At 31.5% G+C, this 15,072-nt stretch overlaps 1 protein-coding gene across 1 annotated transcript; it reads left to right on the top strand.

Annotated features, from left to right (window-relative positions):
* Positions 1 to 5,550: 5,550 nt before the first annotated feature.
* Positions 5,551 to 10,268, top strand: LOC105140825 (beta-xylosidase/alpha-L-arabinofuranosidase 1-like). The gene is made up of 7 exons (XM_011047821.1): positions 5,551 to 6,099; positions 7,143 to 7,430; positions 7,553 to 7,722; positions 7,809 to 7,906; positions 8,464 to 8,814; positions 8,908 to 9,318; positions 9,464 to 10,268. Exons 1-7 carry the CDS (start codon positions 5,659 to 5,661, stop codon positions 10,033 to 10,035), a joined length of 2,331 nt encoding a protein of 776 aa, XP_011046123.1. The 5' UTR covers positions 5,551 to 5,658; the 3' UTR covers positions 10,036 to 10,268.
* The last annotated feature ends 4,804 nt before the right edge of the window (positions 10,269 to 15,072 follow it).

Below are 15,072 nucleotides of genomic sequence, written 5' to 3'. Positions count from 1 at the left end.
CCTCTATAATACAATTCACAAATGATATGTTCCTACAAGAAGCAATATGGGATGCATAACTTCAAACAATGAAATAGTAATCCATTTATAAATATAAAGTTATCTTGCTTATATCTATCTATCAACTCAATATAAATATGCATTAATGATTAGTCACTCAAATATAGCTCTTGAAAAGTATCAAGCCCAATCACTTATGTACGTATAGTATTGAGTAGAGCAACTTGCTTACCGGGGCATTTACGACTTTATTTAAGATGCCTAATTAATGACTTAGCGAAAATATGAACTCTTAAAAAACAAAAACCTCATTTTGCATGCTAACGACTTAACTTATATTTCTTATTTATGTATTTTAAAGCTACATAATATGTATGACAAACTCCTTTTACACGAGGTAATGTCACCAATACTTGAGACTTTTAAACAATAGCATAACACTCCAAATCATACATAAAGTAATTTCTCTTTGAGCTGGACAACTTCTTATTAAAAAAAGCAATTTTAGTACTCATCATAGCTAAAAACTCTCCTAATACAATTAGGATTTGCACTTTCGAGCTCCACTAATCTCAATATTTTCTTTTTAATCATTTGCTTAATGTTGTGTTAAAAATATTATATTTATCGTTTTTTACATTTTATATCTTTATATCACTATTAAGCATAAAACTAGTTAAGTAGGCTATTGTAAGACATAAAATATGCATGAAAGACTAAGTGTAAGATACTAAAAAGATAGACTAATATGAATCTATCAAATACTTAAATAATTTAATGTGAAAACTATTTAATAAGAAATATGTTAGTACATATTTTTTTTTATTAATTTTCCTACCAAAATGTCAAAGAATAATTAATGTGACTATTGATTGGTAGACTAAATAATATTTACAATTTATTAAATATTTATAATAAAATTCCTATTTAATTAATAATAACATAACTTATTCATTTTATGTAATGAAAACAACATAACCATAATTCATGAAAATATGATTTATTCAATTTTCTCATAACAATCATGCCCTATTTAATTATTAAAATAGAATTTTAGTGACTTTTTAAATTAGGTTTAACTATTTCTTCTTCTTCTTCTTCTTGCAATTTTTTTAACAACATTTTCATCCTTTTCTATGAATTAAAAAATAATTTAAATGATGAGTGAAAAACATATAATAGAGAAGAAAAATAAGAAGAAGATGGCAATAAAAACCCTAAAAATACAATCTAGACATAAATAATGCTCAATACTAACTTACGATAGTTCAAGCTCAAACGCTGATGATGATTCAAATTTAGATGAGTTAGCTTCAATACTAACTTATGATAGTTCAAGCTCAAACAATGATGATGATTCAAATTTGGACGAGTTAGCTAACTTGTGTTTAATGACGAGTTTGAACGATCATAGCATATTGAATGAGGATATTAGTTACTTGATGGCCAACATTTTTATTTTTTGAGAGATTCTTGGTTAAACACTTGAGAATGACCACAATACTGAGAATCCATCAAGATTGTTAATTCAAGGAAGTTAACAAAAATTAGGGTTTTGAAAAACATAATCAACTAAAAATAAGTGATTGGGTGGTGGAGTTTAAAGAATTGTAAAGTTAATTATTAATTTGAAAGCAAAAATAAGTGATTGATCATAAATGGAGAGAAGTGATGAAAGTTTGGGTTTTTTAATCACTAATAGTGTTCTATTTAGAGATGAGTGTTGAAATAGGCTCAGGTAAAATGAGTCTTTGGGTTTAAGGAGAAATGTAATTATATTTTTTTATGTACTATTTGTTAAGTTATTTTATATATTTTAAAATTATTATTTAGTATATTTATTAACCTCCATTTATATAAATGCCTCAAATCTCACTATCCATCTTTTGTTAATAATAGATTTGCATGAAGTACCAAACTTGATCAATTAATGAAAATTTAAGATATATTATACTTGATTCCATAATTGATTGATACATTTAATAAAAAAATCCAAACTAGATAAACCATGTGTGTTTTCTATTTATTTTTAACTCTTCGACTTTATTTGTTAATTAAGTTTAAGTTCTATAATAAATGTGAATATGTGAGTGGGTTTAAAAAAGAAGGTAAACTTAATTTTTATTTCCTTTGATAAATTTATAAATGTTCCACCTTGATGAGATTTAAAGAAAATTCTAAAAACTTAATTTTTATTTCCTTTGATAAATTTACGTTTAAGTTCTATACACAAGGTTTTTTTCAAGGTTGGTAGATGACTAGAAGGTTAGGATTATTGTGCTTGGGTAGCATAAGCACTTGTAAAACAAATCTTCAATTAGGCTCAAATGATCATCTTATATATAAAGAATGAAGACTTAGAGGTTGTGTTATATGTTTTTTTTGCAGAAAAGATGTAAGAGATTATTGAAAGTTGAAGAAAAGAATGTGATTTCTCAATTTGACCTAGTTACCTTATGGTCTTTTGACATTTTTATACCCATAAGACATAACTTTTATAGAGATAATGTTGGTAGTTAATTGATGATTGAAATGAATGACATCATAAAGGCCATCTCCTAGGTATGAACATGATATAACATGATTATGTAGGCATTATTGTGGTAAAATAACATGTGAGCATTTAATGAATGCATGTTTTGTTTTTGGCGTTGATAACGACTAAACTAGGCTTAAATAGAGGGTAGTGCATTTAGGGTGTATTAATTAAACTTAAGATTATAAGCTTTATATATCGGGATGCACGATTACTTCTTTAAGAAAAGGGGATACAAAATTGGCTCACCAAGGAAAAGGTGCGTTGTTGGTCTATTAAAGAGATGGAAAAATGTGTCTTCTAAGTAGAGGGATAAAAATTAAGCTCTTTAGAAGGGAATTGGTAAGTTTGTCAAAGAAAAACATATAAATTGAGTTTGATAAGAAGAATAAACTAATATGAGAATATTAAGAAGAAAAGAGTGAATCTAGGTCCATTTAAGAAGAGGATGAGCATCTGAGTCCACCAGTAAGGAGGGATGCATAGTCGGTCTTGTTAGAGAAGATATATGATTAGAAATCCCTTATCAATTTCCTCTATCTTAAAATAAGGTTGACTTTGTTTGAGATATAATGATTTTCCTGTACATATGATTTGAGTAAACCAGGGTTTTAAAAATGAAAGTCATCAAGTTTGAGCTGTTTAGCAATAAGATAACTCTAAAAATTCTCTTGTGATAACCTTTTGTATTAGGTGGTATGATGCCCTTCTACTTAAGCATAATGTAACCACACATATATGCAGGAAGGATACCTTTAAACTTAAGCAATGCGAACTTTTATACCTAATGGAAATTAAGTTTTTATACCTAAGAAAGGTCCACAAGAAAAGACAAATGCCTTTATATGTAGGCAAGATGGCTGATTTGAACACCTTATAAACATTTACTTATTAAGAACAACATATGGAGAAAAAATCTTGTATTTAAAGTAAGTATTGCCATAACATATATAGAGGTGTCTTCAATAATTTTTTGGTCTAGTTTGCCCCTTTGTGATTGTTTTGAAGACCTTACTATATTTTATTTAGATGTTGTTCTAAGCTTAGTAAGAGAACATCTTGGTTCTCTTGTGTTAGGAAAACATTTGGCAAGTATTTCATCAATATCACGTTAAACCTAAAAAAAGAGTGTTTTTTTGCATCCTTCATAACATCTATGTTTTTATAGTTTGATAGGAGATAGAGATCCATACTATGTTGAGAGCCAACCCAAATTTTGTCTGGTATGAAAAAAAGGATGGAAAGGTGACACAAATGTTAATAAAAAAGCTAGAAAAACTAGATACTCTGTCATTAACTTGATTAGGTTTAATAAGCTTGACTATTTTAAATAATATGAATAAAAAAATATAACAAAAAAAAATAAATTAACAAAAAAATTAGCGATGTAGAAAAAAATCAAAGTCCATCCAAATTAGCATGCCAAATATGAGACCTAGTTGTAATACCAGGTTAACTCTATTGAAACCATACTTAATAAAATTATGAAGCTTAATTATCAAACAATTTAATGTTAAAGGGCAAAACAAAAAAAAATATTTTAATGTTAAAGGGTAAAACAAAAAAAAATATAAAAAAACAACAAAAAAAACTTGAGTCAACTACAGTTAACTCTTTAACCATGCAATCATTAGCACAAGATTAAGATAAGCCAATAGAAAAGAAATTAAAAAAATGCATGAAGACTAATTTTTAATAAATCAAAAGTTAAAGAATAAAATTTAAATTTTTTAAAAAAAAGTTAAAGAATAAAATTTAAATTTTTTTTTTTAAAAATGACCTAAAAAATATCAAAGTTAACATGTGTTAACTTTCGAAACTCGTGACCTTTATTATGAGCCCAGAGCCTACCCTACATAAGGTAAATTTTAAAAAATAATGAAGCAAAATCCTAAATTAATAAAATAATAAGGGATAAAATTTAAAAAATATAATAAAAAATCCAAAACAAATAATAATTAAAAGAATGAAGACTAAATTTGATATAAAAATAAATTAAAGTCAAATGTTGAAAGATGTAATTAAAAAAAATCAATAAAAAATGATAAAAAAAAACTAATATCAATTAAAATAATAAAAATCAAATTTTATATAAAAATAAAATAAAACAAAATGATGAAAGATGAAAGATGAAATTGAAGAAAAAAAATCAATCCAAAAAATAAAATAAATAGCAATCCAAAAAATAATGACTAAATTGGATAAAAAAAATAAAATAATACATTTATATTTTAGCAAGAAGAATAAAGAAAAGAAAAGAAAAATTCATTGGAGCTCAGCCTTCCACTACCATGTGCACTCATCAAAACATCATAAAGATAATAACGAGACTCTTTCAACTTATCTTTCAGTCAATTTTATATTTGTAAATAATATTTATATTTATGGAAAGATTAAATTAAAAGGATGAAAAAGCTACTAAATAACAATTAGTTTTTTAATTATTTTTAAAATTAATTTAGTCTTTATATTTTATTTTTAAAATATAAAAAAACTTAATTATTTCTAATTAATTTTTTTATAATAGAAACAGTGCATATAAAATATTAAAATACCGAATTGTCACGGAAATTTCATAGTAATCAATGGAACAGTGGGGGGGGCGTTTAAACCTAATACCAAAATAATTGATTTTTATTTATTAAAAAGGTAAAACAATAATGCCATCATTCTATTACAGTGAATAGTTATCTATGTAGTGAATGCTTGCAGACATTTCAGTTTTTTTAATTTTCCAATGTCATCATTCTATTTTCGCACCAGAGCACGCCCTGAATAGGACTAAAAAACAAAAACGCACCTCCATTGTTGAGGAAAGAATGAATCAATCACGGACTTGCTAATATCCAATCATGATTTCTTGAACCACATAAGATTCCCTCATAGTGGTCATTGTCAGAACAAACGAAAAAATATTATCATGCAATTATTATTTATTATATCGTCATCATTCTGATCCTTTCCTCTCTTCTCCTTTCCCCATATATATCCATCACGGGCTGCTAGAAAACAATGTCTCTGCTTTTTTTCTTTTTCTTCTTTTATAGTTATTAATAATAAGAACTCTCTTCCTTTTTCTATATAACACAGCACTTGTTTCCCCTCCTTTCTTTAAAATTTGAATGGCCTCATTTTCTTCCCAAAACAGAGTACCTAAGGTCTCTGTTTTTCTCTTCTTTTCCCTTATCTGCTTCTTGCTTTTTTCTTCTAGCCATGTAGTTTTGGCACAATCATCACCAGTTTTTGCCTGTGATGTTGTGAGCAATCCATCATTGGCCAGTTTTGGGTTCTGTAACACGTCGTTAGGGGTGAGTGACAGAGTTGTAGACCTGGTGGGAAGACTCACATTGCAAGAAAAGATATTGTTCTTGGTGAATAGTGCAGGGAGTGTGAGCAGACTTGGGATACCTAGGTATGAATGGTGGTCGGAGGCTTTACATGGAGTTTCTTACGTCGGTCCAGGCACTCATTTCTCTAGTGTTGTCCCCGGAGCTACAAGCTTTCCCCAGGTCATCCTCACTGCTGCTTCCTTCAACACCTCTCTCTTTGTAGCCATTGGAAAGGTAATATCATATCTCTATATTCTTTGTTTCAATTTGCAAATTTACTCTTTTTTTCTTTCATGTTGTCTGATTTTCTTTCCCCTTCAATTCGTCCTCTTCTTGACTTCCTAAATCTTAGCAACGAAGACAAATCTTTCTTTCTTAATTATAGTTTTATATATCTATATATTATTTTGAAATATGAGATGGATTTGGTGGAAGTTGTTTTCTTGCGCAAAAAATAGGTTTGAACTCGAGACTTTGTAGATTCTATCCAAATGTTAAAAAGAAGAGTACCAGATGCTGGGAAATATACACTCAGCCAGTGTAGGAATTGCCCAGAAGAAATTTTTTTATTGTTCCATTGGAACTTGACGGTGAGGATTTCGGTGGCGCTACAGTTAATCAATAGAATTAGGTCCAAAAGCAGAAAATCTCATGCATGTGATGCTGAGTCAGAGGAGGTGGAATTGTAATTGTATCCCTTGAAACCACTTTCAGACCCGAAGACTTTTTTGTATCAGTTGGGTACACCTTTTTCTTGTGGATTCCAGCTTGCATGTTAGCGAGACTGAAGTAGACGGCAACGTGTGGAAATTAATTGAGCAGCCACCGATCTTATTTTGATCCCACCTGTATTCATTGTGAAGACGATTCTTCATATTTCACCTATATTTTATTATTTATAGCACTTTTTTTGCTATTTTTGCTAACCGAATCATGTTGAAGATAAACAAGGATCATTGACTTCTTTTGACTAGCCTTTGGACACCAATACTGCTCTCATGACTTGAATGGAGGATTTACCTTGTTAAAAAACTGAAAAAAAGAATTGAAGAAGGAAAGGAGTTCTGGTTTTCATGTTTAACTAGCTCCCTTTTGGTTGAATCCATTGATTCTGGTGTCCCTCTATGGTTGTGTTCTGCAAAACTCGAGTACTACATTCTTATGACTGAAAGGATTATCGAGTCTAACCAGAATTGTGTGGTGGAAAATGCTTTCCCAGATGGTTAAAGAAACCAATAAGTTTTTTATTGTTTGAAGGCTATATGTTAAAACTCCAGGTTGTTTCAACGGAAGCAAGAGCAATGTACAATGTGGGATTGGCAGGATTGACGTTTTGGTCACCAAATATCAACATATTTCGAGACCCCAGATGGGGAAGAGGCCAGGAAACTCCAGGAGAGGACCCCTTGCTCTCAAGTAAATATGGATCAGGTTATGTTAAAGGACTGCAACAAAGGGATGATGGCAATCCAGATGGACTTAAGGTTGCCGCATGCTGTAAACATTACACAGCCTATGATCTGGATAACTGGAAAGGGGTTGATCGTTACCATTTTGATGCTGTGGTAATGTTCATTTATTTAATCTAGAACCTTTTTTTATTAGGAAGGTCACTTTCTCTCTTAATTATAGTTTTTTCTCTTAATGATTTCGGCTAAATTCGTACAGTTTGTTTATGATGAGTTAGGTGACAAAGCAAGATATGGATGATACGTTTCAACCACCTTTCAAAAGTTGTGTTGTTGATGGGAATGTTGCTAGTGTCATGTGTTCTTACAACAAGGTTAATGGTATACCCACCTGTGCTGATCCCGACCTCCTCTCTGGTGTAATCCGAGGGGAATGGAAATTAAATGGGTGTGTATGAAATTTCAAAAATGTTCACAATTTAATTGTGTTTATATCATATGTTCTTTCCTGGAAACTAAACTGGGCATCTGCAGGTACATTGTTACGGATTGTGATTCCATAGACGTGTTCTACAACCAACAGCATTATACCAAAACACCAGAAGAAGCTGCAGCCAAAGCTATATTGGCAGGTATTTGTTCTTGGATTTCTATGTAGATTGATTTTACTTTGTCAACAATGGTCAAATGAGAATTTGGATGTGCCTTACTGAATATTTCTCGTTTATAATTTGAACTTGTAATTGTTTAGAACAATTTTAAGTGTCTAAAAATAGTACTACCCTTCTGTTTTTCTATGTTTTAAAAGAAAAATTAATGTTAAAATAGTACTTCTTCTTTTTTTGAAAAATCTTGATGAAGGTAATATAGGAAACAAAATGAATTATATTTTATTTATTTTAAATATATCAATTGAACTTAATCAAATTCAATTATATAGCTACAAGCTTGGAAGATGTTTGAAGAGATGCCCAAATCCCTGCCTTTTTAATGTAGAATGACGTTTTTAACAATCATATATTTTGTTGCATTTTAAGTGGTTCGAACCATTCCTATGCAATAACTACAAAAGAAACGACAACACTTTTGGACATATCATGTTATATTTGTATGATTTGTTCTGCAATTTCTTTTTCCGATTTCCATTGGATTCAAGGGGTTATGTTGCTAAAATGTTTCGATTTGATAGGGTTGGACCTCAACTGTGGATCTTTCTTGGGACAGCACACTGAGGCAGCAGTAAAAGCAGGACTTGTGAATGAGTCGGCCATTGATAGAGCAGTCTCCAACAATTTTGCCACTTTAATGCGACTTGGATTCTTTGATGGTGATCCCAGCAAACAACTCTATGGGAAGCTAGGACCAAAAGATGTATGTACAGCAGAGAATCAGGAGCTGGCCCGTGAAGCTGCCAGGCAAGGGATTGTTTTGCTTAAGAACACCGCAGGATCACTTCCTCTATCTCCCACTGCCATAAAAAACCTGGCAGTAATTGGACCAAATGCCAATGTCACTAAAACAATGATTGGAAACTATGAAGGTAAAACTTCAATTATTTCATCCAATTTCCTTCATATTACTTCCAATGTTCATCAAATCAACTTGTTAAACGATGTGTTTTGATATGATTTAGGTACACCCTGCAAATATACAACCCCTTTACAAGGACTAGCAGCTTCTGTTGCTACAACATATCTACCTGGCTGCTCAAACGTAGCCTGCAGCACTGCCCAAGTAGAAGATGCCAAGAAAATAGCAGCTGCAGCTGATGCCACGGTGCTTGTAATGGGTGCCGATCAATCTATAGAAGCAGAGAGTCGTGACAGGGTGGACATTCTTCTTCCAGGACAGCAGCAGCTTCTGATAACAGCAGTTGCAAATGCATCCACTGGACCTGTAATCCTTGTTATAATGTCTGGGGGAGGCATGGATGTATCATTTGCGAAAACTAACGACAAAATCACAAGTATCCTATGGGTGGGCTACCCTGGCGAAGCTGGTGGACCTGCCATAGCTGATATTATTTTTGGTTCCTACAACCCAAGTACGCACCAACCATCCCATAATTGTGTTTTCTTAGTTTTTCAGATCTTTTCATTTGATTATAAATCTTTACAGGTCAGCTTGTCGGTCAGCTTATATATTATAGTAGAATATGAGTTTGAATTTAACCAAGAATCTCTTTCCAGGTGGGAGGCTACCGATGACTTGGTATCCACAATCATACGTAGACAAAGTACCAATGACAAATATGAACATGAGACCAGATCCTTCGAATGGCTATCCTGGCAGAACCTACAGGTTCTACACCGGAGAAACTGTTTACTCATTTGGAGATGGACTAAGCTATTCTGAAGTCAGCCACGAACTAACTCAAGCACCTGGACTAGTATCTGTTCCTCTAGAGGAAAATCATGTTTGTTACTCTTCAGAATGCAAGTCAGTTGCTGCTGCTGAACAGACTTGTCAGAACTTAACCTTTGGTGTGCAGTTGAGAATCAAGAACACGGGAACAATGAGCGGAAGCCATACAGTTTTCTTGTTCTCTACTCCCCCATCAGTGCACAACTCTCCACAGAAGCATTTGTTGGGTTTTGAGAAGGTCTTCCTGCATGCACAAACAGATAGCCATGTGGGATTCAAGGTGGATGTTTGTAAGGATTTGAGTGTCGTTGATGAGCTCGGAAGCAAGAAAGTTGCCTTGGGAGAACACGTTCTTCATATTGGAAGCTTGAAGCACTCCTTGACTGTAAGGATTTGAAACAAGACTTTCAAGTTCTCGGCAGTGATTTGATTTGTTGTTCTTGTATTCCCTTTAGAAAGGCATTTCAAAATGCAATTATTGGCCTACGGATAATAAACAGGTCGAGAGGTTATGAAAAATTTTCTCAATTATTTCACAAAAAGCCCTCTTACTCATAATTAAGATTTGAAACCCCAAGGACTACAAAGTTTGGCTCCAAAAGATGAAAGGCTGAGCTTCATTTTTCCTATTCATCTTTGCTTAAATTACCGCTATCCCTCTCCTATCCAAGAGAGTGGATTGATGAACTCACTCTATAATTATTTATTTTTTCTTTTTATATGCTTATTTATGTTTTATTAAATAAATATTGATAATTATTCTTTGAGTATTTTAAAGGTTTCAGGAATGGAATAACACTCATCATCCAATGATTTATACTAAACTATAATATATATATATAACAAAAAATAAGGTCAACATAATATTAATCCCAAAAAAACAAATACTACAAAAAATAATAAATAATAAATTCAAATATAAACTTATAATTGAAATTTTCCCAACATAACATGTTATTATAAACAACAAATTAAAATAAAAACAAAAAATGTAAATATACCATAAACACAAAAAAATTAAAGCATTTTAGAGTTCTATTCTAGGGTCCTATACTCCTTGTGTATATATATATATATATATGTGTGTGTGTGTGTGTGTGTGTAATTCAAAATATTAAGGTAACATACATGATTTAAATTCAATTCTAGAAATCAATTAACTTCAAATTATACAATACAAATATAATATCAGACATTTAAATACAAATCTAGAGAGTAAAAACCCTAAAATTCACAATCAAGATTGAACACAACCTAAAAAAGCTTAAATCAAGTTGAAAACAACTTGACCTAAAGATCACTTGAACCAAAAAACCATATTTAATTTATGCAAACTCATGTTCGTTGATTATAAGGAAATCAAGAATTGAAAGTGTAAGGATGAACACCACAAAGAAGTAATCTTTAATATGTTTCTAAGAGTTTAAAGAAGAATAAAGAATATGAGCAACCTTGGACAATCTAAGAAAGCTAAATTCAAGTTTTGATAGAAACCCTTACCTAGAGATAATTTTATATATAAAAATCAAAGATAAATAGAATAAAGAATAAAGAATACGAGCAACCTTGGACAATCTAAGAAAGCTAAATTCAAGTTTTGATAGAAACCCTTACCTAGAGATAATTTTATATATAAGAATCAAAGATGTTGAAAGTTAAATTTAATAAGGAATTAAGAACTTAAAGTATACAAAGACATCCCATGGTTAATTATACCTTGATAAGTTAAATTTGTTCTTTGTCATCATAAATAGAAAAGTGTTACATAATGACTATTGAATTTTGTAGAAAAAAAAACAATATAGAGTTCTTTTTAAATAACCCTAATAGACCCTTATCGGCCTACAAACCAATGTGCTTCAGTTAATAATTAGCAAACATAAACTTAATGCCTAAAATAAATCCTAAAACATCGATTTTGGGCCAAAACAATCCCAAATTAAAACACAGGCCCTAAAATAAAAGTAAATACCCAAATAATAAAATAAAACAAAAAATAAAATCTTGAAATAATTTACAATAATACAAAAAAATAATTTAGCCCAAAAGTAATATAAAATTAAATTCTTCAACTTTTTTTTTCCCTTGAATAGCTAAGATAGATAAAGAATTCTTATAAAAAAAAGGATTTTAGAATGTTAAGGAATCCTTATCATACTTAAAAGCTATGTTGCTGCCCATCAAAAATCTTTATAAAACTAAAACAAATTTCAAAAATAAGTTGTTAAATATCTTGCATCATGAGAAAAAGAATCATATTTAAATAGAAAATTCACAAGTCAAAAAGAATCAAACAATAAAATCTATATTGCATGTGATGACCTATAACGCAAGACATTTTCAAACTCTAGTTGATCTAAAATTTTAATCTAATATAAAATAATATGCTTGGAAATTTTTAGAAAATTTCAGTTTGATTAAACAATTTGATTGATATTTATGCTTGATAGCGTAAAACTAGACGATAAGCATAATTACGCTACAATTCAAATTTGTTTGTTTAACCTTTTTTTGGATTATATCATGATGTAACCATATTATTTAATAGTTTCACCCATATTTACCTAATGTTTTGTCCATGTTTTATATGTAAAATGCCTTGATATTCTTTGTTTTATGTTTTGAAGGCACTTTTGGATGAAAAATACAAAAAGGAGTAAATTGGAAATAATTGGCAGATCTGATGTTCAGTCGATGTTTTGTGCAGAGCGTGAGTTCTAGAGATCGAAATGAAGTGATTCTAGTGGCACTAAAAAGCTAACATCCATACCTTTCTGGAAATGTAATGCAAGAAAAATAAAAAGAGGAAGATCATGGAAATCACATCCTTCAAAGTCAAATCTCGCATTCTGCCACTATTGACCTTTGTCTATTAAAAATTCAATATCTGGAGCTATAGAAGTCCAAATTATGCAAACTGAATTGTGTTGGATTCCTGACTCAACGGTATGTAAACGCTCCAAATTTCATCCTAAAATGATGTCATATGAGGTAGATATGATTTTTCAAAGATGACAACTGAATTCCGCCAGCAATCAGATTTCGTGAAGAAATGAGTCCAAATTACGTTTCGAAGCTTCTAAACCGTCATCTAAGTTTTTATATCAGCAATTTAGCTCCTCTAAATCAGAGTTTGAAGATTTCAAGCAAGGCTATTTCTTTTTTTTTTAGGGAAAATAGTTATTGATTTGAAGATTTCATGCAAGGCTATTTCTCTTTTTTAGGGAAAATGGTTATTGAAGTACTTAAATGTCAATTGTCAACTTAAGGGAGGACTACTTTGTAAATTAGGAACTAGGGTTTCTTAGCATATAAAAAGAAAGAGAGAGAGGAGAGAAGGGGGGCAGCAGCCAGAAGTTAAGAAACAGAAATTCTCTCCTCTACAAACCCAAAAAATCATGCTCTCTTCATTCTTTAAGAGTAGTTATTCAATGGTTATGCAAGGCTAAGCTCTTTTCTTGGTTGCAAGGACACAACAAACCTTCGGATTTCAAGAACCGTGAGATTTATTCTTCCTTTTATTTTCAGTTTATATTATGAATAAGTATAGTTGTTTTCCTATGCATATTTTCTATGATTGTTATTGATAATTGCTAGAGTCTTATGCTTATTTTCTATTATTGTTGTTGATAATTGCTAGAGCGGAACTCTAAGTTATTATTGTGAACAATTTATTGCTAAGTTTGATATCAAAACCGGAGTTGTGATGTATGAACTTGTGAAGCAACTAAGCTTGATAATTATGGCGGAACTACATTATTAAACTTAGGGAGAACACTCAAATATCTAGTTCTTAGGGCTGCCATTGAACTAAATCATTAATGCAGACATTATGATTGTTTGTTGGTTAGGGTTAGTTATACGGCGGATCTGTTAATTAACCAACATTAAGAAAAGATAAAAATTCAGAATATAAATGGTAGTTTTGTTTCAAGGATCGGTTCTAATTTTCGTTGGTGGATGTGTGCTTACAACCAAGGTTGATCGGTTCTGATTTCTGTAGGTGGATGTGTGCTTGTGACCAAGGTTTGTTTTCTTGATAAATTTCGATTTCAATTGATTTTGTTTGCTAGTTTAATTTCTTTCATAGTTTAGATCATCACAAATCAAAACCCCCCAATTGCATAACGTAAAACATAAAAATCTGAACTAAATCTTCCTTGTGGGATCGACCCCTTGCTTGCTCTATATTATCTTGTGTGTTGTGTTTTAAGCTAGGGTAATTAATTTGTGCGACCACGACATCGCAACAAATTTTGGCGTCGTTGCCGGGGAAGTAATTTTAGTTGATTCTTGTGCTTGTACTGTTATTTTTAGTTGCTGTGATTTTTTATTTATATTTCTAAAAAAAAAAGAGAGAAACAGAATTTTTGCTTGCGGCGGTACTGTTTATTCATGGTGGCGGTACTGTTCAAAACAGAATTGTTTGTGGAATTAGGTTTCGGCTTTTCTTTTTCTGAAGGAAAACGACGTTCTGAACAAGACTAGTATGTTACTATCCCCATCCTATTGAGGCCAAATTCCACTATTTTCTAAGGGTTTTAGGTAGTTTTAGTTTTCTAGCATAGGATTTTCGTACAATTTGCATTGTTTTCGGTCTCTTGTGTGATTGGATTCTTTTGAGTTTTCTTTATGATTTATGCCAGTAACCCGTTCTACTAATCAAATTCAAGTGCATTTGGATCTCGAAATAGAAAAAAATTTATGTAGGTTACGCAAGGAAGCTCGTCTCAACACCATGGCTATTGCACGACAACAAACACTCAAGGAGCTTGCTGCTCCTAACGTGGAAAATCAGCCACTATGCATAAGCATTGACAATAATATAAACTTTGAGCTCAAATCTGGTTTTATACATTTGTTACCAACATTTAATGGTCTTGCAGGAGAAGATCCTCATACTCATCTCAAGGAGTTCCATATGGTTTGTGTTGGCATGAAACTGAATGGAGTTGATGAAGAACAAGTTAAGTTGAAAGCTTTCCCTTTCTCTTTAAAAGGGGCAGCAAAGGCATGACTTTTCTCTATTCTCCTAGGATCTATTGGAACTTGGAATGCCATGAAAATTTTTTTTCTTGAGAAGTATTTCCTAGCATCTCGAGTTGCCAACATAAGGAAAGAAATATGTGGGATTCGGCAATCTCATGGAGAGACACTCTCTGAGTATTGGGAAAGATTTGAGCAACTATGCATTCAATGCCCTCATCATCAAATACCCGATCATCTACTCATTCAATATTTCTATGAAGGATTGATGCCTACTGACCGTAGTATCATTGATGCTGCAAGTGGAGGCGCATTGGTGGATAAGACACCCGAGGCTGCACGCCAATTGATCTCAAACATGGCAGCTAACTCAAAACAGTTTGGCACTCGTGGAGACTTCTCCAACAAACGAGTAAATGAGGTAAGTATTTCTAACCTTGAAAATAAA

This window comes from Populus euphratica, unplaced genomic scaffold, assembly GCF_000495115.2.
Source record: "Populus euphratica unplaced genomic scaffold, PopEup_1.0 scaffold168.1, whole genome shotgun sequence".
Lineage (NCBI taxonomy): Eukaryota > Viridiplantae > Streptophyta > Magnoliopsida > Malpighiales > Salicaceae > Populus > Populus euphratica.
This window is presented reverse-complemented; position numbering and strand designations above follow the sequence as displayed.

Excerpts from the sequence above, each read along its gene's own strand:
- LOC105140825 (XM_011047821.1), top strand. The coding sequence starts at position 5,659 with ATGGCCTCATTTTCTTCCCAAAACAGAGTACCTAAGGTCTCTGTTTTT. Across the intron at positions 6,100-7,142 it reads TCTTTGTAGCCATTGGAAAG|GTTGTTTCAACGGAAGCAAG; the intron begins GTAATATCATAT and ends TTAAAACTCCAG. Across the intron at positions 9,319-9,463 it reads TTTTGGTTCCTACAACCCAA|GTGGGAGGCTACCGATGACT; the intron begins GTACGCACCAAC and ends ATCTCTTTCCAG.